Here is a 24,501-nt window from a genome sequence, read left to right as displayed (position 1 = left end):
GATTCTGACTGGGTGGATCTTTATTTCGTTTTGGGGCTGAAGCTTTTTAATTTCTCATTCATTTTGATCCAGTCAAGCTGGAGACAAATGGATATTTTCTGAGAAAAGAGGCTGAAGATGGTTTCCCTTATCAAGAAGAGCCATGGAAAACTGGTCACTTTCTTCTTTTACAAATACTAGAAGGCAATAGGATTTTTCAGTTTTGGAGATCTCAAGAGAGAAGTAGCAACGTTCTTCTCTTATTTTTATTGGCTTAGAAAAGTGCCCTATAAGCAGTGCTTTAAAATATTTAAATGTATGCCTATATGCGAGAAGAGGAGGAATTACCATGTAACTTGAAACCCCGAATGATTCCTAAATTTTCAAATTACTACTAGTACTACTACTAGTTAGCTTTTATTATATATCCCCGTAATACTCCCAAGAATCTTGTCAGGTATTGTTACACTTACTTAAGAAACTCAGGCTCTGAGGGGTCCCAGCGCTTGGTCAAGATCACATGGACACTGGACCGGTGAGAACCTAAACCTCAGAGCTCAGCTCTCAACCGTGACCTCTGCGGCACCCCGTCCTTTCGGAGTCCTTTACACTCACCTCCCTTGTTTAGCACTTGAAATCTCTCTTGTGACCCAAGATGGATAAATAAGTTATAAATCACTGAGGAAAAGAAAATGTTTAGGAGACTATCGCCCAGGCCGATTGGGGAGTATTTAGGGAGGGTAGCCTTGCCGGTGCAGGATATTCTTTCTGTCCGCAGCCCCCGAACACATTCCGAAACCTAGCAGGGACATTAGCTGGCTCTACCCCCGCCCTCGGGCGGTGCCCGAGGCAACAGCAACTCCAGGCTGTGAATTCCGAGAGGTGGCTGCCGCGCCCACGCCCCCGCGGGCGCCAGGACTTGGGTGCAGATCCCAGACCCAGGAGTGAGCCTTATCTCCTGGCCCCGGGGCGGGTCCAAAGGCTGCCCAGCTTAGCCAGGAACAAGAGTCCAGGACAGACGCCTGGTTCCAGAGGTCTCTGGCCGCAAGTTTTAAAGAGCTAGACCCTTTTCGGTTGAAGACCCCAAGCCTCTCATGCTTTTTGGCTTCTTTCCCTCGCCTTATACTTAATCTGCGTCCAGAAAAGTTGGCCCTAAAGTTTAAGGATGCAGATAAGTGTGTGTATACGTGTGTGAGCGTGTGACGGATCCCATTTGGGGGACCACCACGGCCCCCTCTCCCCAGGGCCGCAGAGGCTGGGGCACACCCTACTCAAAGACCAGAACCCGCCCTCACAGTGCAGGTTGGGGGGAAGCCGGGCAGGCGCTCTCCTCTGGGTTGGGTTCAGGGTATTAGAGGGACTTGCGGCGGGGGGTGGGCTGGTGACCGACAGCGTGGCCGGCCACTGGCCGAGGGCGGTAAGGAAGCTTAGGCCGGCGTGTGTGCGTGCGTGTGTGCGTGAGTGTGAGCGCGAGGGTGAGTGTGAGCCTCCCCAACCCCCACCTGTTTGAAATGGTTTTAAAATACCCAAGCAGATTGCCCCTGTTAAGTTGCAGACAGTTGGAGTAAAACACTTCCTCGTCTCCCAGACCCCCGAAGGGCTATGCAGAGTCGTGAGCACTGAAATAAAAGTAGGAATGAGAAGGGTGTGTGAAGGGGGAGAAAAGTGGCTGATCCTGGAGAAGTCGGACTTAGGACCCAACGGGAAGCACATTGGAATCTCTCACTTCGGGAAGGCGGGGTGGGGCGGGCCGGCCGGCAGGCGGTCGCGGGGCGCATGCGCGCGCGTCTCCTCTTGCCGGCCGCTGCGCTCGGCCGCGCGGAATAGAATGAACTGTAACAAAACAAGCCGAGCCTTTGTATCTGCTTAAAGGGGACGCAGGCACTTCCCTCCTGTCCCCCCCCGCCCCCGCTCAGCTACAGCGTCTCCAGGGCTCCCAGCAACTGCCTAGAAGGGCTTCCCTCACCCTCAGAAACTGCCCGCCAGCGAGGAAAGGCGACCCAGGCGGGAGGCAAAGAGGAGACACCGCATTTCTAAGAGGCAAGAAAGAAAGGAAGGAAAAAAAAATAATCCAAGCGGCGCAGAGTGGACTCTGGTCCCAGAGAGCACGGTCGGGCGCCGGAACGTGGACCGAGAAGCACCGGAATGCAAACAAAGCTCGCGGGCGCCTGTGCAGGGCTCGCGGGGAAGCCCAGAAAGTTTGTTTTATGATGGCTTGAGTGAGCGAGTGTGTGCAAGGGAGCGAGGCTGCCAAGTTTCTCTCTCCCGCTGCGTTGTTTGGAGGGGAGATGTCTCTCCCATGAACCAGCAGGGGCTTGGGGGCTTGTGCTGTGGGGGGCACCTGTCTCTCATTTTATCATTTTTTTTTTTGGCGGGCGTAGTAGGGGTGTAACTCATCATGTCGAAAGTGATCCAGAAGAAGAACCACTGGACTAGCAGGGTTCACGAATGCACCGTAAAACGGGGACCCCAGGGAGAGCTGGGGGTGACGGTGCTGGGGGGCGCGGAGAACGGAGAGTTTCCGTATGTCGGAGCGGTGACGGCTACCGAAGCGGCGGGGCTTCCCGGCGGCGGCGAGGGCCCTCGGCTGATCGAGGGCGAGTTGCTACTGGAGGTGCAGGGGATCCGGGTGTCCGGCTTGCCCCGCTATGACGTACTGGGAGTCATCGACAGCTGCAAGGAGGCCGTCACCTTCAAAGCCGTCAGACAAGGTAAGTCGGGCCGCGCCTCCTGGAGGCGCCCCCAGAAAAGAGAACCGGCCTGAGAAGTCTCCCTCAGCCCCCCTTCCGATTTCCCGCTTTTCTTCTGCGAACGCGGCATAGGGGCGATGTTGAGGCCGTGTGCCCAGTGATGGTGAAATACACCAAGTTGTTGAGAGGCAGTGGGTTGCTTGCCCACCTGCGTTGGGAAGAGGGGCTTGGGTTAGGTCGGGGAAGCGCAGAGATTTTTCCCTGGCCCGGTTTGCTAACCTGTTATCTCCGCCACCAAGCGCAGCAGTGGCTTGCCTGCACCGGGAGGAGAGTTGGGACACTGAGGCAGGGGCAAAGTGGACGCTCTCCTGGCTCCCTGGGCGAGTGTTGCAGCGGGCGCAGCTACTGTGTTCTTTGATCTCTTAGCTGTTTTCAGACCTGGAGAATGGGTATGAAGGAGGTGAGGGTCTTTGATTGTTGGACATCCTGAATCAAAAAATCAGCATCACCCCGTGACCGGCCAGGTGGGCTAGGGCATCAACACCTTTCAGTCCTAAAGCTTGCAGCTTGAAGATCTTGCATTCACCCCACAGCTGGATGACGCATGTGTCTCAACCCGTGTGGCCTGGCCCCAGACTTTTGGGTGGCGGTGCGGGGAGAGAATAGAGAGGGTATTTCAGCGCCATTCAAGCCCAAGTTTATACTGCCAACAACATCACCACCATCCCCATCACTGCAACCATCGTCATCATCCCTGTGAAGATGATTATAGCTGCTGTTTCTTATTCACTTATTATGTGTCAGGTTCTATGTAAAATGCTTTCCTTGCACTCTTTTGTTCTGATGCACAATTCTGAGAGCGAGTGTTTCTTCTAAACCCCCTTATGTTACCGATAAGGAAGCTGGGACTGACGTTGTTTCATTTACTGATATTGGTTCAGTTACTTGCCCAAGGTCACACAGATGCCAAGAGTGAGGGTTTGAAAATCCTTGCTGCAGAGCCTTAACCACCAAGGAGGAAGAGGATGAGTGTGGGAGACCTGAGGGGTGCACTTAAGAGAAGGGAGTGGAAGCAAATTCACCTCTCCGAAGCTTGGAGAGGAGTGATGACCCTTCTGATGGCTGCTGGTTGCGGGGAGTCCCTTGCATCTTAGTTTGGTATAGCCTCAGGGCTGTCCCTGAGTAGAGAAGTAGAGAAGGAGTGGATTCCCTTAAAGGGGTCCCTTGTATGACCAAGCACCGCGATGCAGGTTCTTCCCTGGTTGAGCCCTGGTGAAAAGTTCACACATGTGCCTGTGTGCTTGAAAGGGCAAGCAGCAGCTGGAGGACTGTGTCAGAGGAAAGGAGGGCTAGGCTGAGCTAGTCCTCTTTTGGAAACAGGCCTGTTCCAGATGAAGTGGAGGAGGGGGACAGGGAGAAGAGATGGGCCTTTTGGTAGCTTTGGGAGTTGAGGGACTGACAGTTATGGAAATCTCCTTCCATTTGTGTCCTCATTATCTGCTTGCACACCTCCTCCAAGAAGCCCTCAGGCGTCCTGCCAGGATGAAGAAATCAGCGTTCCTCTGGACTCCCCTAATGTGTGTCTTGTCGGTTTTCTACTTATTCTGAACTATGCGTTAGATCCCTTCCCTTCTTTCCATACAAGGTGGTAAGCTTATTGAAAGGAGAGAATATGCCTCATTGACTGCACACCACCTCATCTTTGCTTAAGGTCCAACACCTTGTCTCACCTGGAAATATGTCTCCCGTTATCTGTAAACTGGCTGTTTTGTATTACATAAACTTATAAAGGGTGCAGGATAGTGCCTGACACATAATAAGTGCTCAGTAAAGACCACCTATTATTGTTATGTTTCAGGTGAAATTGGGGCAGTTATTTATTTCTGTGTCTAGCTTTTAAGTTTAGCTTTAAAAAAAAATATTTTGGCACTTTATTAGGTATTAGGTATAGAATGATAATAAACCAGTGTATTACCATTACTACATTAAAACAGGTTCTGCTTACTCCATATATCACCAAACATTTTGAGACACTTATGTGCTATGTACTGAGCTGGCAATGCTAGAGATAAAATGAAGTTTACAAAACAGTCCTCAATCTCTAGGAGCGTCCAGTCTCACAGAAGAAAATAATGCCTATGTACAAACAGGATCTTAAAGTGCGATGTATATGATACTTAAAAAAGTGAACATTAGCATTTAGGAAACTAGGAGCTAACTTCCAGTTGTATGGTCAGAGAAGGTTTCCTAGAGGACTTTGTCGTTGTTCAGTCTCTAAGTCATGTCTGACTCGGGCTTTTTTAGTGTCAGGAATCTGAATTATGAGGTAAACACCATAATTCAGGGTCCTGCATTACTAGGACTTGATACAACTGTAGAGAAAATACTGCATCTTAGCATTTGATGGGATCGGCTGTGGGTCACCATGCAGGGGCATCTTGGAGACATGGCTGGTAGAGGATGGGCATGAGTTCCTGACTATCCTGGAGATTATGGGGGCAGGGAGCGTTTTACTAGTGTCTAATTGATCGATGGGAGCTCATTCTCAGTGTGCGAGATACTATAGGTGGCAGCGCCTCCCTCCACCAGTTACCAAAGATTGGGAGGCTTTGTCCCAGTGTTGCATCATCGCGAAACCTTGGAAAGGTCAATGAGGTAACCAAGTGTCTTTGGAATCAGAGGCCTCTGTGTTTGAAGGAAGCTAGTGTATCCCCATCTTATTTCCTTTCACCTGGAATTATTCTGTGTGCTATGCAAGAATGCTCATAGAAAGTGTGTGTGCATGTGTGTGTATGCAAATCTACTTGTTCTTTTAGTGGGATAAAGTTATGGATGGGGACATTTGAATGGCTTCAAATCCACCACAATGTGAAAGCTACTATTTCCTGTCATGATTACCCAGGCGCAGGCAGCTCTTCTAACATCTTCATTAAAGAAAGAAGGCACTGGAAAGCATTTCACCAGCCTTCTCTCTCTCTGTTTTCTTTTGGTAGCTTGAAACTTTTTATTTTGTATTGGGATATAGCTGACTTAACAGTGTTGTGGTAGTTTTAGGTAAACAGGGAAGGGACTCAGTCATACATATATATGTGTATCCATTCTCCCCCAGACTCCCCTCCCATCCAGGCTTCACCATCACCAGCCTTCTCTTTCATATTGAGAATATGATTTAAATTATATGACAAAATTGTTCTTCTTGTGTTTTCATTACTGTGTTTTAATCATATTAAATAGGCTCCTACTTGGTAAAGGAAAATAATACTTTTGAGTTGTCTCCACCTTAAACTCGCTACTCCCAGGGCCATGGGTCACTCTTATGGAAATGTCATGGTCCTCTTCTGGGAGAGAATTCTGCTCTATTTCACGGCAGCTCTCTGGAAAGTTGCACAGACCAAACTAGTCTGTTGTAAATGGTATATGAAATAGGACTGGTCTGTGAAAGAATCAAGCTAAATGGATCTACTTGGTTGGAGTTGGTTTATTTGAAATGAGGGATGACAGTTTTTTGTCACAAAAGTGCCTTAAGAAATTTACATATATATGCTATATAAAATAGATCACTTCATATATATAATGAGATATATATACATGTACTATATATACTATAGGCTTATATTTACCTGTAGTAAAATGCACAGATCTTAAGTATATAGTTTGATGGGTTTTGACAAATGTATATGCTCATGTCCGCTTCACCCAGATCAAGATACAGAGCGTTTCCGTTACCTCAGAAATTTCCCTCCTATACTTTTCCAGTCAGCTCCCTCCACCTCTTCCAGAGGCATTGATTGTTTGATTTCTCTCACTTTGGTTAGTCTTGTCTGTCATTGAAATTCATATCTATGAAATAATGCACTATGCACTCTTTTGTGTCTGGGTTTTTTCCCGCAACAAAATATTTTGGAGATTTCATATTGTGTGTATCATGGTTGTTTTGTATTGTAGAGTAGCATTACATTGCATACATATACCAGATTGTTTATATTTTTATTTCTCAATGGACATTTAGACTGTTTCTTCTTTCACCTATTATGAATAAAGCTGCTATAAATGTTCCAGTTCTGCCATATCTTTTCCAATCTTTGATCTTATCTATCTTTTGAACTTTAACTATTCTAGTGTATGTTGAGAAAGGAGAAAAGTGAAGTATTTTCAAATGGTACATTCCAACTTAGGCACAGTGAGAGATTAACAACATGAGAAAATAGAACAAATTAGAACTGTATAAAAGGTATGTGACTGTGGCCTCTAAAAATACCTTACTGTACAAATTTAATGCCTTTTCTATCTTATTAATATCAAAGCATTTATTATGCACTGCAGCTGCAACTTTGCAATTTTAAGTATGAAAGCAAAACTAGCATGTATTTCTTTTTTCCTTCTTCATGATTTTACAGATAGAAAATTCATTCTTGCTGTAGATCTTAGTATCCACAGCTTAATGATTTTTTTTGGTTGTGCCCTGTGGCATATGGGATCTTAGTTCCCAGATCAGGGATCAAAACATTGCCCTCTGGGGTAGAAGTGCAGTCTTAACCAGGGAAGTCCCCATAGCATATGATTTTAAGTTGAGAACTTGCACCTTTTCACTTCAAGGAAGTACTTTATGGCTTCTCTTTGGCAGATCTGAACTACCAGCATCTCTCCTCTTGTGCTTTTGGGCCATTATTGAGCACAGTAAGGGTCACTTGAATACAAGAACTGCTATACCTGGACAGTTGATTTGATAATGGGACTTCGAAGTGACTAATGGGCAGGATACCCTGGACAAAGGGATGATTCATGTCCTGGGCAGGACAGAGCGGGAAGGTGGGAACTTTCATCATGTTACTTGGCGCACAATTTAAAACGTGTGAATTGTGTATTTGTGGGATTTTCTGTTTAATATGTTCAGACTGGGGTTGACGGTAGGTACCTGAAATCACAGGAAGTGGAATAGCAGATAACGGGGAGCCATGATGATGAAGGAAACGTTTCTGTATTGGGATGTAACTAGTATTTTTTTGAGCACTTGCTTCTAAAAGGCCTTGCTCTTGGCTGAGCTAGAGCTATATGGGCATTTCTTTATTCCTCCCAACTGGACTTATGTGTCAGAGACTGAAGTCCAGAGGGTTTGGGTGGCTTTTCCAAGGGTCATCCAAGTGGCTGAAGTGGAGCTGGAACTCAGCTGTGTTAGGTTGCAAAACCCATGCTTCCAGTTCTTGGGTCAGTGAATTTCAAGTAGGGTCCCCAGACTAGTGGCATTGACATCACCAGGGAACTGGTTATATGTGCAGATTCCTGGCCCTTACCCCAGCCCTACAGATACCTAAAACTCAGGAGCATGCAGCCTGTGGGTGTTTTAAACAAGTCCTCATGTGATTCTGATGCATGCTCAATTTTGAGCACCACTGTCCTAGGATATAGAGTGACATTGGAAATATGGTGTTGAACTTCCCTGGTAGTCTAGATGTTAAGACTCTGTGCTTCCAATGCAGAGGGCATGTGTTTGATCCCTGGTTGAGGAACTGAAATACCATATGCTGCACAGTGAGGCTGAAAAAAAGAGAAGAAAACAAATATGGCATCAAATGAAACAGATAATCGTGAACAAGCTAGGTGACTAGTGCTGTTATCGCCATTATGTTACCTATTTGGACCTTTCTTTATTCCTAAAATAAGTGGATATGCCCCTTCAGTTCCTTTGCATTCATAAAATGCTAAGATTCCCTGAATAACCCAGACTCCAAAAGTTTAAAAGGGTGTGACTGTAGTTTCCCAAACTGGTAATATTATAGGTCACGCTTACATATTTTTGTAAGTGAATTTTGTGGTTTTGCAAATTACCCAGGAACCAAAACTGTCCTTCCACTTTTTTTTTTTTACAGACAGAATGGAGACAATAAATAAGACACAATTTAAAAACCACAACACCACCACCAGACCCTTCCCCTCGCTGTAATGAGGGACTTAGGACCATTACACAATTTAATATAGCTCTTTGTGCTTTTTTGAGTTTTGTTTTGACATTGCGTGTTTATTTTGACCAATTGGAATGTATTACAACATTTTAACAAAATAATTCTGTTCTTGTTTTAAAACAGTGCTTTATCTTGCTTGGTTTCCTGTGAATTCTGCTTTTGGGATCTCTGGGCTTGCTTCCTCCCCGACCCCACCCAAGATGGTCACAAGATTGACTTGTCTATTTAGTGTCTCTTCAGAAAGACCTCCTCATCTGGTGGTGTGCTCCTAAAGGCTTAACAACTGGCTCTGGTGGCAGGGAGACACTGATTGGTTGCATCACTGGAGCTGCAAAGAGATGGATGTAATTGGTTCTCCAGAGCCAGTCTGAGGTGGCCCCAGTGTTCACACTGATCCCCACATAAGAGAGCTCCCTGGATGACCTGCCATCTCCCCATTTTGGTTTGTGTCTTCATAGCCTTGATATAATTTCACATTATCTTCTTTCGTTGCTTGTATATTGTCTGTCTCTCTTCCCACTGGAATGTAAGGTTCATGAAAATAAGAAATTTATCTCACGTATTCATGCCTCTATTTTCCAAAATTAGTACCTGGCAAGTCATCAGTTCAGTACAGTCGCCCCGTCGTGTCTGACTGTTTGCAACCCCATGGACTTGTCCATCACCAACTCCCGGAGTTCACCCAGACTCATATGCATCGAGTCGGTGGTGCCATCCATCCATTTCATCCTTTGTCGTCGCCTTCTCCTCCTGCCCCCAGTCCCTCCCAGCGTCAGAGTCTTTTCCGATGAGTCAACTCTTAGCATGAGGTGGCCAGAGTACTGGAGTTTCAGCTTTAGCATCAGTCCTTCCAAAGAACACCCAGGAATGATTCCTTTTACGATGGACTGGTTGGATCTCCTTGCAGTCCAAGGGACTCTCAAGAGTCTTCTCCAACACCACAGTTCAAAAGCATCAATTCTTCAGCGCTCAGTTTTCTTTATAGTCCAACTCTCACATCCATACATGACTCCTGGAAAAACCATAGCTTTGACTAGACAGACCTTTGTGGGCAAAGGAATGTTTCTTTTCAGTATGCTGTCTAGGTTTGGCATAACTCTACTTCCAAGGAGCAAGCGTCTTTTAATGTCATGGGTGCAGTCACCATGTGCAGTGATTTTGGAGCCCAAGAAGATAAAATCTGTCACTGTTTCCACAGGTGCTCGCTAAAATTTGTTGGCTGCATGAATGAATTTTCTCTTGCTGCTGCTTATTAGGATGGTGAATGTAGATCAGGCCATCCACAACATGTTTCCTCTTTTCCTCTCTATTCCTCTTTGATTTCTTCTCAGTTTGGATCCTAATATGTTCATTTTCTCATCACTAGGCATTCTGATCAGCTGGTTCTCTGTCTAATAATTTATACTGAGCTATAAATAAATAAATAACTGACAAGGCTTCATGAATTATACTTAAGTGTTTCTGCCTGTGGACTCTAGGTGGGGTTTAAGAGGTGAAATTTCAGATGTTCACTGAACAGGATGATGAGGAGCTGTCCTGTTTTTTGTTTATGTGGGACCTGGTCTATGTCAGCATCCAGAAGAATGACACTTTACCTCTGTCTTCTTGTAGCCTTGTCCCTGGGTACAGTTTTTCCAGCCAAGAGCAAATCGGATCTTTGCTGGGGAAAACAGCCTGATTTTTTTCCTCTCTTGCTCTTAAACTGAGCTTTGTGTTTATGTCTTTTTTTTTTTTTAACTTAAACTTTCAAAAACCAATCTGTTTTTGTTCGTGGTGCCAAAAGACCACTCTCTGAAGGATATATTTAGGTTTTACTGTGGAACATTCTACAGCTTTTACAAAAAATAATGCAAGGACAGTGAACCCAACATGTCCATTGTTTCTGGTGGCTACTCTTTGCCAATGGCTGTGTTATTTAAAAATAGAATAACTTGACCTTATGATGCCTTGGCATACAGTGGGCTCACTGCATTTGTTGGCATTCATTACCCAGCTAGTTTCGGATGGCAGAATTGATGACATCCACCAAGGGGAATTAAGTGGTTTATAAGGGAAAACATTCTGACATCTCCTTACCACAAGGGTTTACATGAAGGATGTTGCTTTATAAACGATGATTATTTAATGCAAAACACCAGTCTCTGATGTTAGTGGTCCCTTCCTTAAGTTTGTATATACGTGTAACAGAATATACTGATTTTTGTATACACTGTGAATAAAGGCTGTCAAATTCGTTAAGGGCTGACATTCATATCCTAAAAAAAGGAGGTTACTGCCTTCCTGCCTGTCTTCATGGAGCTCATATGTGAGATCTATAACCTTGAAAAATCCTTGGGAAACACTGGAGCTTTGCTCTACTGCGCTCCTGTGGATGTCAACATCCATGTAGTATGTCTGGGGAATTTGTTTTGGTGTTTTTCACAGCTGAACCTTCATGGATGTCAAGGACAAGCAAGTAATGCCGACTTTTGCTTTAAGGTATAGTAGTCTGTGGAGGGTCCAGTGTGTTCTAGATGTTATCCTTTCTGAAAGCACGGAGCAAACTGAGAAGATGGAATTTGAACAATGACTCTTATGATTAAATAGTAATCTCTTTTTATAGCTAAATAATTAAAGAATGGATAATCTATAACACAGTTGTTTCTCTAGTCCTTCTGTCTTGAGTAAAAACTGAAATCCTCCTGGTGACTCACAAGACCCCCCAGCCCCCAACAACCTGGCCTGTAACTTGTCCTCTGTCTCCCTGGCCATGGCCTGATGGTCCCCACCTGGTCACCTGGGAGGCTTACTCCCTCATAAACTTCAAATCTTTCCCACTTGTCTTGTCATTCCCCATTCCCGTCCTCTGCTTTATTTTACTTTATAATATGTTGAGTATTTAAAAATGACTAAGTTCCTTACGTTGTCTCTTTCAAATATAAGCTCCAAGCCGGTAGGCTGGTTGTGGATCTGTTTCCTGTTGCATCCCCGATACCAAGACTGGCGCCTAATGCATAGTAATTGCTCAAGCATTTCTTGAGTGTCCATTGTCCACTTTAGAGCTAGAAGAATTCTCTCTGAGCTTGGTTGCCTCTGAAAATTCTGATATTTGAGTCTCTGAAAATGTAGGTACTTTGTGATAAACTGCATTAAACTTGATTTAACTTTTGCTGTCTATAACTTGGGCTAAATAGAGCTTCACTGATTGATTTCAGAGTAACCTTGAAGACAGGGAACCTTGCAGGTCTTCATTTTAGGGATTTAGACCAGCACTGTGCTGAGTGTGCCAGATAACTTTGCACACTCTCTCACCCTTCAGTGGATGGTGGAGATGTTCTGGGCACCGTCAGTTGTGTGTATAGACTTTTGCCGTTCCATCTGCAGTGTGGTGAGAATGAGTTACGTAAGAGAACTACATCCTCCCGGCTAAGGTGTCAGCCCTGTTCTTACTGCCAGAGGAGGCATTAGTGTGTGACTTTAATGGGATGCAGTTATGTTTTCCACAATAAGGCTAATCTTTCAGTCCATTGTGAGGAGAGACTCGAAGCTCTCTTTATGGACAGTGGCATGATGGTGCAATTAAAAGGCCATTATGCCCTGATTATAAGCCATGTTTCACTGTTATTGCCACATACAGTGTTAACAGGACTGTATGCATTTATCGATGTGTTGTAGATTGGCAGGTTTTGGACTCAGTCTGGCCTGGGTTAGAAGTCAGGCTTTTCAATGTAGTACCTGTGTGACTTGGGGCAAGATACTCTACCTCATTGTGCCAGGATTTCCCCTTCTGAAAATGGGGATAATAATACCTACTACCTGAGGCTGATGGAGGGATCAAATTAGGAGATTGAGGTAAAGGGCCTGGCACGTGGTGAGTGCTCACAAAATACCGGCTTCTGTTATTGTTTGAATGTTCCCTGTTGGAAAGCACGTGCGCGAGAAGAAAGGATCTCTTGAGAGATAGCAATTGTGGTACACAGTTCCCTAGAGAGCTTTTCAAGTCTAGAAAAGCCCTCATTTTTTTTTTTGCCTGATTCAGATACCACTATTTAAAAAGGCTGAGACTGGATTAGTACAGACAAAGAAGAAGGAAACCTCTGGATCTCTGCCTGAATTGCTTCCGTGTTGTCACTGGTGAAGAATTAATTCTGATGAGTGTCCTCAGGACCCTGGTTCAGGAAGGTGTAGGAAGGATGGATCCTCTCCCAGTTTCCTGGGGATCCTGGGTAGGGCAGTACCAGTGAAAGTGATCCTTAAGAGCTTGACCCTGAGGTCCTCTGGCCTTCCTGGCACCATACCTGGGCTCCTGAATCAAGAAAGGCTGGAGAGGCAGTGGGACTTGGTGTTACAAGCTTTTGAAGTCAGCCTGGTTGGGTCTGACTCCAGCTGAAGAACCACAGGCATGTTAACCTCCCAGAACGTCAGTTGTCCCAGTTGAAAATGAGAATAATGCCTACCTCATAGGGGTGGTTGTGAAGATTAAATGAGAAAACATATGCAAAACACTTTATCCTCTGTTTGGCATGTACGGTATGTAGTCCTTACCTACTTAATAGCAGCCATGATCATTTTCAGTTCAGAAATGAAGACCCATCAACAAAGACCCAACAATCCATCCTCTGAAGAAGTGGTTTTTCAACTGAAGATGATTTTGATCCCCAAGGGACATCTGGCCATGTCTGGAGATGTTGTTGGTTGTCTCAACTCAGGATGGGTCAGTGCTAAGTGGCATTTAGAGAGCAGAGCCCAGAGATGTAACTAAACATCTTACAGTGCACAATATGTCCACCTGATGCGAAGAGCTGTCTCGTTGGAAAAGACCCTGATGCTGGGAGAGATTGAAGGCAGGAGGAGAGGGGGATGACAGAGGATGAGATGGTTAGATAGGGTCACCAACTCAGTGGACATGAATTTGAGCAAACTCCAGGAGATAGTGGAGGCCAGAGGAACCTGGCGTGCTTAGTGACTGGACAGCAACAACCATCGCAGAGAGATATCGAGCCCCAGAGGGCCCAGAGACTGAGTCCAGAAGCTCTTCTCTCAGGTGTAGTTTCATGGTTGAGACTGGGAATCTGAATTAGAAGCAGTAAACTGAGCATCATAATTACTATATATTGATCTTCCGCCACGTCTCTGAGACCGTGGTTAGGGTTTTGCCTGGGTGGATGATGTCATTTCTCATTTTAGCTATGAGAAAAGTAGCTTGAGAGCTCAGGTAATTTATCCTGGTCTGCAGGTAGCTTACACAAGGGAGATTCAAGCTCAGATCTGCCTGGTTCCAAAATTCTCATCCTAGGTTTTTCCACACTAGAAGTGTGTTGACCTCTGTTAAGCTGTACCATTGCTGTCTGAGATAGCAAACCATGCCTGGTAACCTCACCTATCCCCCAAAAGAGTCCAAGAATTAATAATAATAAAATGGATTTGCAAAGTGTTTATTGGTCAGAACACAGAGAGGGTGTTGCTACAACGGAGTTTCTGGCAATTCTGCTTATTTGCCTTCTCTTTTCCCAGATCTCCATCACCAACACTGTTGATTCTTTCCTCCTCTGTGCTCTATCTTCCCCCATGCACATCATGATTTCAGGAGTCACAATAGTGTCTTGAACGCAGATTTGCTTGTCTGTTTCCTGCACTGGGTTACGTGTTTCTCACAGTCTTGAAGGCCGCATCCCTGTTTTATGTCTCTTTGTAATCTCTGCCCTCTCTAGGTACTCAAGCAATCACCTTTGAATCGAAATCTTTTGAGGTAACGAGTAGGCATAACTTTTAAATAAATAAGAAAAATTCTTGCCTAAGATCTTGTTGGCTCAAAAATCTGTGGCTTATTTTTAAAGCATATTAAATATACTTAGCCATATGTCTGACTTTTCCGTGATGATTTAAGATGGTTGTCTGCCAGTTGTCGTGGCATTTTGAACTGTCAGGAAAATATTGAATTAATTGTGTTGAAGGTCTTAGAGGGCCTTTATTCTGACCAGATGTGTGCAGCAGTGGAGCCTATTGCTTATGTAACGTGGCCACGGAAGGCATCACTTTGGCTTGATTTAAATAGAGTCAGTATTTTACCACCTGGATTCTTGGCTAAGCGTTGGAATTTACATCTGATAGGGAGAGCCTGTTCATTTCCTCCTCCAACTATCAGCCTGTTTAAGTCTGTGTGACTTGGTTAAGAATTCAAAACTCAAGATCAAGTTATTAAAAAATGACTTTCTTTGGTGTTGGAGCATGTAGTTTTCTTTCTTTTTTTTTTTCTCTTCCCAGAAAGCACAGGCATGTAGATTTTTTTGGTTTCTAATTTTTTAAAAACTCCAAGTTGTGATCTTGGATGACTGTCAATCACTCTCCATTGTTGTTCGGTGCTTCCATAGCTTATGGTTTTTTCATGGTGAAATTCAATTTGTTCCCTCATTTAAACAGTGTGTACAATACAGAAAGATGTGACTCTATGAAAGGAAAATGTACCCACATCGCACATAATCCCATCTCAGAGAAATACATGTGTTACTCTATTTTTACCCAGACATTTATATGTATATATAAACATACATAAATACACATACTTTTTTTTTTGGTAGACTTTTTTGGCAGGGTCTTTTTCTTCTGAAAATTGAATAGTACTGCACATACAGTTTTAGTGTGATTTTTCTTTGTGCCTAACGACATATCACAGACTTTTCTTTTACACTTATGTGTAGATCAATTTTACCATTTTGATGGCTGTGGAATCGGTTTTTAGTTGTGCTATAATATGTTAAATCATGTTTTCAGAAGGTCGTTTTTAGTTCTTGTTTTATACAACACAATGCTGAATATCCTTCTATATACATTTCAGTGAACTTCTTCAGCTATTTTCTTTGGATAGATGTCTAGAACTTCTTGTCTCACTTGAATTTTATCTTTTTAAACCTTAATGCCTTGAAAAAACCATTCAGGCCGTTTATCAACTTAACTCCCTGCTGCCTGGGAGTTAAGTCCTGTATTTTTCTTACCTTAGCTCAGTTAGAACAGATCCTACCTAGCACTGGAATTGTTCCTTTGCAATAGTCATCACAAACGCAGATAATGAGTGGATATTTTAAAGGGCATTAGGGAGTGGTGGGGGCCGGGGTAAATTGGAAGGAGCTGTTTTGTTCAAAGAGAGCAGTTGCCACTCAGCTTCAGCCGGTTGTTGACTTGTCGGGGCATTGCCCATTGATGCCAGATTTTTTTTAAGCTTTAAACAGAAATGCAGAATCTTTGATTGTTAAAAAAAATGAACTTTGCCAATTTGAAAGTGTTAGTTCAAAAATTTTCTAAAGCATGGATAAACCAAGCAACACATCTGGGAGCCATATTTGGTCCTCAAGCAGCAAGCTGCAGCCTCTGGTTGACCTATTTGTCTTTCTCACTTGATGTCTCTCACACTGTTTCTTCAAGAGCAGTTATCACATTTCTTACTTGTCTGTGTTCTCAGGGCCCAGGATAGCCACTGGCTCCCAGTGAGGGCCCACAAACGTGTGGTGAGGAGAATAATAAGTTCCAGAAGTGGTCAGGTTTGTCTCTTTAGACCGTGCTAGTTTATTGGTTGCTTAGCTGGTGACAGCTCTCCCATTCGAGTTACAAGAAGATGGGGAGACGATATATTTTGACAGCTGATCTTGAGTCTTGGACTATTTTATTTCAGGGTCCTGATCTGCTGAGTCTTAGAACTGGGTGCAAAATAACATCTTGATGATGACATTTATGTGAGTATGTACTGGGAACAGTATATATTCTCTGCCCTGAGGTTACTGTACTCTAAAATTTGTAGTCTCCCAAATTAAAGAATGAATGACTTTTGTGTGTATTTCTTAGGCAACTTCTAAATATGGCAGGAAAATCCCTAATAACATGTCTCGTTTGGCTATTCTACAGGTAAATCAGGACCCTGGCCTTTATTTTTTTTATTTTTATTTATTTATTTATTATTTTTAGGACCCTGGCCTTTAGCCCAAGAGCAGATGCTTTCAGAACACGATTCGCCTCTGTTCTCCAGGCCAGCATTATTTGGTAGAATTCTAGTTTTTTGAAAGCCAGCGCAGTCCTTCTTGCTTTCCTGCCTGCATCATGGATCATTTTGTGCTGCAGGATTCATGGTGGGCACCAGGCTTGCTGACCTAGGATGGGGAAGGGGACTTGTGTAAATCAGATTTGAAATTTAGGGAGTGCAGTTTTTCTATCATGGAGCCAACCAAGGACGGGCCTCTGTAAAATGAAAACTGTAGAGTTGGCAGTGAGAGCCCGACATGGAGCTCAGATTGTGCCAGGTGTGGATTGGGACTGTGTTTCTATTCTCTTCTGCTCCCGTTGCCTTCTTTCTCTCCATATCTGTATCAGAGTGAGAACATTCCAAGAGACTGTCTAGGAATTCAGATTTTAGATAAGATATACTATATGTAATCCAGGACTTTGGGTGTGAGACAAAACTAAGGAGTGTTTTCAAGTGGAGACTGCTATATGCTCTGATCCGCCTCCTTCAGTATGATCACCACTTTTGGGGCACCCATGATTTCCCCAAGTCAGGATGAAATTTGGCTTCTGTCCTACTTTAAAATGCCCAAGGATAAGATGGAGCAGGAAAGGCTTATATTCTGCAGTGTTTTAACTGTTTTTATTATTTTTTTTAATTTTAATTTTTTGGCTGCACTATGCCGCATGCAGGATCTTCCCAGACCAGGGAATGAGCCTGTGCCCTCTGCAGTGCAGTCTTAACTGCTGGACCACCAGGGAAGTCCTCTGCAGTGTTTTAGGCTGGACAGACATTGGTAAGCTTCCTGAGCTTTGGTATTTGGTAAAGAGAAGAATCCAGCTATGAGGAATCATGCCACAGTGCAGAGTCACCGTTCAGTACCTGCACAGGGTCTAGGAAGACTCTTCAGAAAGCACACAGTGTTGTCTCAATATTGATATATTGTACACATATCATGATTTGAAAAAGGAATGTCAGAGAGATAGGATGCCCAGCAGAGGAAAACTCAGTGCAGCTCTTGGCTATTTCTGTCTCTGTCTGTGGGAAAATACTGCCATAAGGAAGAAAGGCCTAGGCTTTCTAAAGCAATGTGAATCTGTTTCTGAGACATTTTAGCTAAAAATGTAAGCTCAAGCTATTCTGTGTGAATTATCTCTGAGCAGGGCAATTGTTAGAAGACGGCGTTATTGAGGAAGATGATAGCTGGTTGTCACTGTTGGAATCTGTTTCGGTAGAAGGCACCCGTCCATGGGGTTTAATAAAACATGATGAGTCACCCTATTGCCTGGATTCCTGAGGGAAGAAAGACATTCTGGAAGGGCTGTGGGGAAATTTGAAGCCCTGAGTACCTGTTACCAGGCACTTGTAGTCACCTGGTGGCTGCCGGCAGCTTGCAGGCAGAGCTGCTTGGAGAAAATCAACTTCGGAAACGGGCCTGCAAATTAGGTTTTAGGTAAATGGAAAGTACATCAGAATTACCTGGGAGAGTTTGTAAAGCTCTGGACATCTGTGGGCGAGTCCGTTAGTGGACTTGCCCTGCCCAGTGGAATCCTGATAACCCCAGCTCCAAAGAGTGGTTCATAAAACAGTCACCGTTCAGAATCATCCAGAGTGTTTATGAAATTCAGGGGTTACTCGGCCCCATCTCAGACCTGTGGAATCTAGAATCCTAGGGGGTGGACCGTGTGAATCCACACGTTTTTTCTTTTTTTTTTTTAATTTTGCCTTGTTGTGGTAAGTTTAAAGCTTGAGACTCCAGGCTCTAACATGCTGGCCTTTTCAAATCCAGTTCCCTAATAAATGACGGTAGCAGACCCCACTCTACATCTAAACGAACATTGATTGGGGAATGGAGTCAACAATAGAAATACTAATTATTTGAGCTACAGTTATTTGAGCTGCTGGTTCTTTTAGGGTGACACATACTGGCTGTGTGCAGATGCGTACGTGGAAGGTCATTTTTTTGCTTCAGGATCCTAGCATTAGCCTGGTAATTTAAGACACCTCTTCCTCATCACCACATGTGCCTTTTTGTAAAATAGAAAATAAACTCTGGAGAAGGAAAGTATTAATACAACCCAGTAGAATTTTTTTTGCAGTGATGGAGATGCTCTTGACCGGTGCTGACTGCTAAGGAGATTGTGTACTTGTGTGGTTGGCGTGGCTACCTCTCACCAGCCAAGCTACGAAAAAGGTTTTTTTTCCTTTTTATTTACATAGCATTAATTTAAGTTTAGCCGTCAGTGGCCACGCGTGGCTAGAGTCTGCCATATTGAACAGCATGGGAGACATTGCTATCACAAATGGTGAGGGCAGTCATATTTCTTTAGTGACACATTTATCTGCTCCAAGAAAAAGAGGCTGAAGTGACCCTTTGTGTTGATGTTTGTTAAATGTGGAGGCCTGGGATAGGTAGATTTTAAGTGTCCTTTTGACCGTTTTATCAATATATTTACTGGTGACAGTTTTCTTAAAGAAGCTCAGTATGGCAGTATGCTGATTGTCTCAAATGGAGTGGTTTACGTAGAACAGATGAATTCCATGAAGCTAGGGGTGATGTTTTTCCTGTGGACTGCTCAGTTTCCAGCACCTAATATAACAGATGGTTGAATAAATTACTTCAATTTGAGTATTTTATGCAGGGAGGGAAACTCTTAAGTTACCTGGGAGTTGCGTAAGCCATTTTATCACCTGATGCTTTTGGTTACAAATCATAGGAAAAAACAACTCAAGTGGCTTAAACAGCAAAGAGGATTAACTGATATATGTAACCAAGGATTTCAGAATAAGAAGGGAGCTTCAGGTAGGGTTTGATCAGGGCATGGGCCATGTTTTTCTGGTTTGCTTCAGAGCTGCCACTAGCCCATATGATGTCTTTGTTCAGAGTAGAAATTATATCTCTGCTGGGCAAACACATCCCTGCGTGGCATGGAGAGCAGAGAATGGATTGGATTTCAGCCTGTACTTAGCAGGTGTAAGGACACTGCCTAGATACCATAAAGGGAGGCCTTGATTCTCTCAGTGCTCTCTTCACAATGCTGGCTTGACCTTAGGATGGCTTCTCTTGTTTGCAGACAGGTGACCGTGGCCAAAGGGGTGACGGGCCTGCTTATTTATAGCCAGGGGGAGAGAGATGGGGAAGAATGCCACATACTGTGTGTAAACCAGTCCTTGAGGCTTAAGCAGATCATTGGCCACTTGCAGTAGGAGTGAGTTTAGCCATCTGGGTCCTTTGTATTGTACCAAGATTTAGAAATCCTGGTCTAGACTCGTGTTGCCTTCTGAAAAAACCTTCCTCTCCTCCAGTCACTCACCGCTTCATCACTCTACTTTTACTTTTGCCCTCTTCGCCATCTGAAATGAACCCCTTTCTTATCTGTCCCACCAGAGTGTGATTACCTTAAGGGCAGGAACTTGAATCATATACTTTGTTATTTGTCTTTTGGCTGCGCAGTGCAGCTTTCAGGATCTTAGTTTCCCAACCAGGGATCCGACCCAGGCCATGGCAGTGAAAGCACTAAGTCCTAAGCACTGGACCACCAGGGAATTCCCTGCTTTCTTATTCTTGTGGCCAGGCAGTTTCTGGCACTTGATAGCTGAGCAGAACAAACCAATGAATTGGTCCATTCATTCCATGGACCAACGAATGAATGAAGCCGAATGGCTGCCTTCTCATGGTGGGTAAGTACTTTCAGATATATACATGGCTTAGGGAAGAGATGAAAATTAACCAGGAATTTTGATTGAGCAGTTCAGGAGAACTATGGAGACACACCATGGATTCCTGAAGGGCAGAGTGAGAGATGAGCAGACAGATTTTCAGTCTGCTGGCAAAGCTTGACAAGCACTGACTTGAAGAAGGAAATGGAATTAAGTAAGCAGAACAAGTGTGTGTTGTGCTGAGTGAGTTAACAGCCTGAGCACTCAAAATGCAAGGGATGTGAAGAAGGTCACCAGCCTCATTAGCTGTAGCAGGTATTGCTGGAATACATGTATAATCAGGCTGTAGGGAACCATGAACTCTGTGAATCAAAAGAGCTAGGTGGTTACAGTGGGCTGCCCTGATTTCAGTTCCAGTCCATTCTTTACCAGCTGTATGGCCTTGGGCATATGACTTCACTTCTCTGTGCCTCAGTTCCCTTGTCTGTAAAATCCAGTGATAATTCTAGTTCCTGGCTGCAGGCCACATAGCTAGCTTCTTACTTAAGAGTTTTGGAAATGCAGAGTGGGTTCACATGCTGGCTCTGAATACCCTGGTAGATGGGTGTAGGAGGGAGATGCCATCTTTAGGGAAAGATAGTGTGGCCAAATTCTGTTACCCAAGCATATAGTTTTTGGAGGAAAATAGTCTTCTTTTACATCTCCCAAGTAGTGGTAACAGAAAGTTGCAAATGTGAGAATATGCCTCGGTTGCTCCTGTGTGTATTGTGTGTATGAGAAGTACAGCCAGCAATAATTAGGGACCCCATCTCTGACCAAGATAAGAGGGGGAAAGTTAAATGAATCCCAGATAAGAAAGCAATTGGCAGATTTTTAACTCCCAAAGAGGAGTAAGGATGCTTGCTTCTCCTTTATTATGTTGGCTCCTGGCATTCTCACGGTTCAACTCAAATGCCCTTCTGCTTTATTGTGTGAGACTGTAAGTCCATCTTTCTTGTCAGAGTCGGGAAGCCTTCTGGCCCCCACCTCCTCATACTTTGTCCTGTTGTCTGCCTTTTGGACTTCACGTATGGGAGTGAAAACCCAGCAGAGAAAGCTAGTACCAGTGAGGCCCTCAAGAGCAGAACTAGGTTCAGTGCTGGGCAGGTCAGGCTTTGCTCTGAGGGCTACCCAAGCCTGATCTGTAATCCTCAGCACAAGCTGTGAAGTGTGTGTGGTGGTGGAGGTTGTGGTTTAGTCGCTTAGTCATATCTGACTCTTTGCGACCCCATGGACTGTAGCTCGCCAGGCTCCTCTGTCCGTGGAATTTCCCAGGCAAGAATACTAGAGTGGGTTGCCATTTCATTCTTCCGGGGATCGTCCTGACCCAGGGATTGAACCTGGGTCTCCTGTGTTGCAGGCAGATTTTTTACCAACTGAACCACCAGGGAAGCCCGTATATCCCCTGCAATCACCATCTGATTCAGCCTCAACACAGAAGTCACATCTGAACAGCAGACAGGTCCTGCCTAAAATTGAAGCGTGTGTGCCATCCTCCCATATTTAATTAATTAAATTAATTATTTTAAAAACTTTTAATTTTGTGTTGATTAACAATGTTGCGATAGTTTCAGGTGAACAGCAAAGGGACTCAGCCATACATAGACAGGTATCCATTTTCCCTCATACTCCCCTCCCATCTAGGCTGCCATGTGACACTGAACAGAGTTCCCTGTGCTTTATAGTAGGTCTTTGTTGGTTATACATTTTAAATATAGCAGTGTGTACATGCCCATCCCAAACTCCCTAACCGTCTTTCTAGTTTAGAGGTTGGAGCATTGAGGCTTGAGAGGTCATTACAGACCTAGGTTTCTCCTCCGATTAAGTGACAGCGATGGCATTTCTGCAGGCTTCCACCAGGATGCTGCATTATTGCCTTGTGCCATGTGGTAGGATCAGCTTCAGATGGCACCACACCACTGTGTGAATTCAGGGTGTGGAGACTTCTGGAGTGTAGTCTGGGGAAGGCGGGGAAGGCCGGAAGCCAGGCACCCTTTATTGTGCTCAGGGAGTCTACAGTCCTTGTGTCCTCTCTGGGGAAGGAAATGTCAGTGCCTGGGGGGTGGTTTGCGGTGAGTTTGCTTGGACCATCGCAGCTCAGAGCTTCTGTTTGTCTGTAGCCGTGCCCTGCGTAGATCCTGACCCAAGTGCCTGCCTTTCCCAGCACTTAGGCACAACTCTCTTACGGTTCCAGGCAATGGAACTTGCTCTTTATGGCCATAGCAAGGTTGTATTTGACTTTTTGTAAAAATGGTGGTAAAATATATGTAACATAAAATTAATTTAACCATTTAAAAAATGTACAGTTCAGTGGCTTTTAAGTACGTTCACATTGTTGTGCAGTCATTAGTCATTTGTCTCCAGAGCTCTTCCATCTTCCCAAACTCGCTGTCCATTAAACACTCAGTCCCCATTCTCCCCTCCCTTAGTGCCTGGCAGCTACTATTCTAGTCACTGTCTCTATAACTCAGACAACTCCAGGTACCTCATCTGAGTGAATCATACAGAGTTTGTCCATCTGTGTCTCGCTTCTCTCACTTAGCATATTGTGCTCAAGGCTCATCCATGTTGTAGCATGTGGCAGAATTTCCTTTTAATGGCTGAGTAACATTCCATTGTATGGATATACCACCATTGTGTATCCATTCTGCTGCCAATGGGCATTTGGATTTTTACCTTTTTCTATTTGACTTTTCCCACTGCCATCAGAAGCAGGTGCAGTTAGATTTTCTTGATATCTTGGCCGAATCTGTTCTGCTTTTTCTTCTTTCTCATAGCTTTGCCTGACCTTCCCAGGTATGTCAGGAACACCATTTGCTTGATGTCTCTGGCTCAGACGATGGGGAATTTGTTGTCTGGGTTTGCCAGCTTTGCCATCAATACTTCCTTATCATCTCTTTGGCACTTAGAGGGGTATGTATATTGGTCACCAGGTTTTTTTTTTTTAAGCTGTCCCTGGTCAACTAGACTTGGAGGCTTCAATCCTACCATCAACTTTGATTTGGCCAACATTTCTTGCTGGGTTTGAGGCCATAAGCTTAGAAGTGATACTCGCCAACTTTGCATTTCAGATATGTGTGTGTGTGCACTCCATCTTTTTAGTTGTGTCTGACTCTTTGTAACACTATGGACTGTAGCCCGCCAGGCTCCTCTGTCCATGGAATTCTGCAGACAAGAATACTGGAGTGGGTTGCCATGCCTTCCTCTAGGGGATCTTTCTGACACAGGGATCAAACCTGGGTCTCCTGCATCTCCTGTATTGCAGATGGATTCTTTACCCACTGGGTTCAAATCCAGTCTCACTTCTTGACTGCTGTGTGACCTTTGCTGCATGGTTTTACTTCTGTGACCTTGTATGGTTGTTGCAAGGATTAAAAGAAACGTTGCAATGAAGCTCTTATTGTGGAACACAGAGCATTGAATGAATGATATTATTATATTACATTTGTCAGCTTCTCTCTTTTGAATCTGATTACTTTTGATTTTAGGTTTATGGAACCACTGAATTTACTGCATAATTGACTTAAAACACTTCTGTTTAACACTCTGCATTTTTATATTCTTCCTTGGCACTAACACCTCATCTTAGATTTTATGGAGCTGAATTTGTTGGACCAAATTATATGGAGCAGATTTGATAGAGACACATTCTAAGTATACTGTCTTTATGTCTTCATGTTATTTTTCTTAAATCTCTCTCTTGAGGTCTGAATTTAGTCACCACTCTGTGGAAGCTACAAATGATTACAGAGCAATTAAATGATTCCTGAGTCTTTAGAATTCTAGAATGATTAGTATAAAGATAGGCATTTTCCAATAAACTTGATGCAAGAGTAGCTACCTAGTTCGGTCAGTTATTCTTGCAAATGTTTATTCCAGCTGTGAATGGGATCATGAGGGAACCACTAGACATTTATTGCTTATTAAATTTTTTGTATACTTTTCTCTCATTTAATCCTTCTTAAAAGTACTAGTTAGAGCTTGACTGTGTGCTATGCTTTGTTGTCAGTGCTCTATATTATTTCATTTACTCCTCAACTCTGTGGAGTGTAGGTACTATAATCCTTCCCATTTTATGGAAGAAAAAAATTGAGGCTCGGAGAAGTTAAAAGTATCCTCTGCCATTGGTGTTAACGGCAGACCAGGAATACAAAGTGAGTCCAGGAATGATGGATGCCCTTCTGAGCACTGGGAGGTGGTTGGC

The 24,501-nt window shown here is 44.0% G+C and overlaps 1 protein-coding gene across 1 annotated transcript in view; it reads left to right on the top strand.

Annotated features, from left to right (window-relative positions):
* Nucleotides 1–2,373: 2,373 nt before the first annotated feature.
* The window catches only part of MAGI1 (membrane associated guanylate kinase, WW and PDZ domain containing 1), a 642,797-nt gene continuing 620,669 nt past the window's right edge, over nt 2,374–24,501 (top strand). The window contains exon 1 of the mRNA XM_052636253.1: nt 2,374–2,690. Within this exon, the coding sequence (XP_052492213.1) occupies nt 2,378–2,690 (313 nt within the window). The 5' untranslated portion in view covers nt 2,374–2,377. The remainder of the gene's footprint in view (nt 2,691–24,501) is intronic.

This window comes from Budorcas taxicolor, chromosome 1 (assembly GCF_023091745.1).
Source record: "Budorcas taxicolor isolate Tak-1 chromosome 1, Takin1.1, whole genome shotgun sequence".
In the NCBI taxonomy this organism is placed as follows: Eukaryota; Metazoa; Chordata; class Mammalia; order Artiodactyla; family Bovidae; genus Budorcas; species Budorcas taxicolor.
The sequence above is the reverse complement of the archived record's forward strand: the minus strand, read 5'-3'. Positions and strand labels throughout refer to the sequence as shown.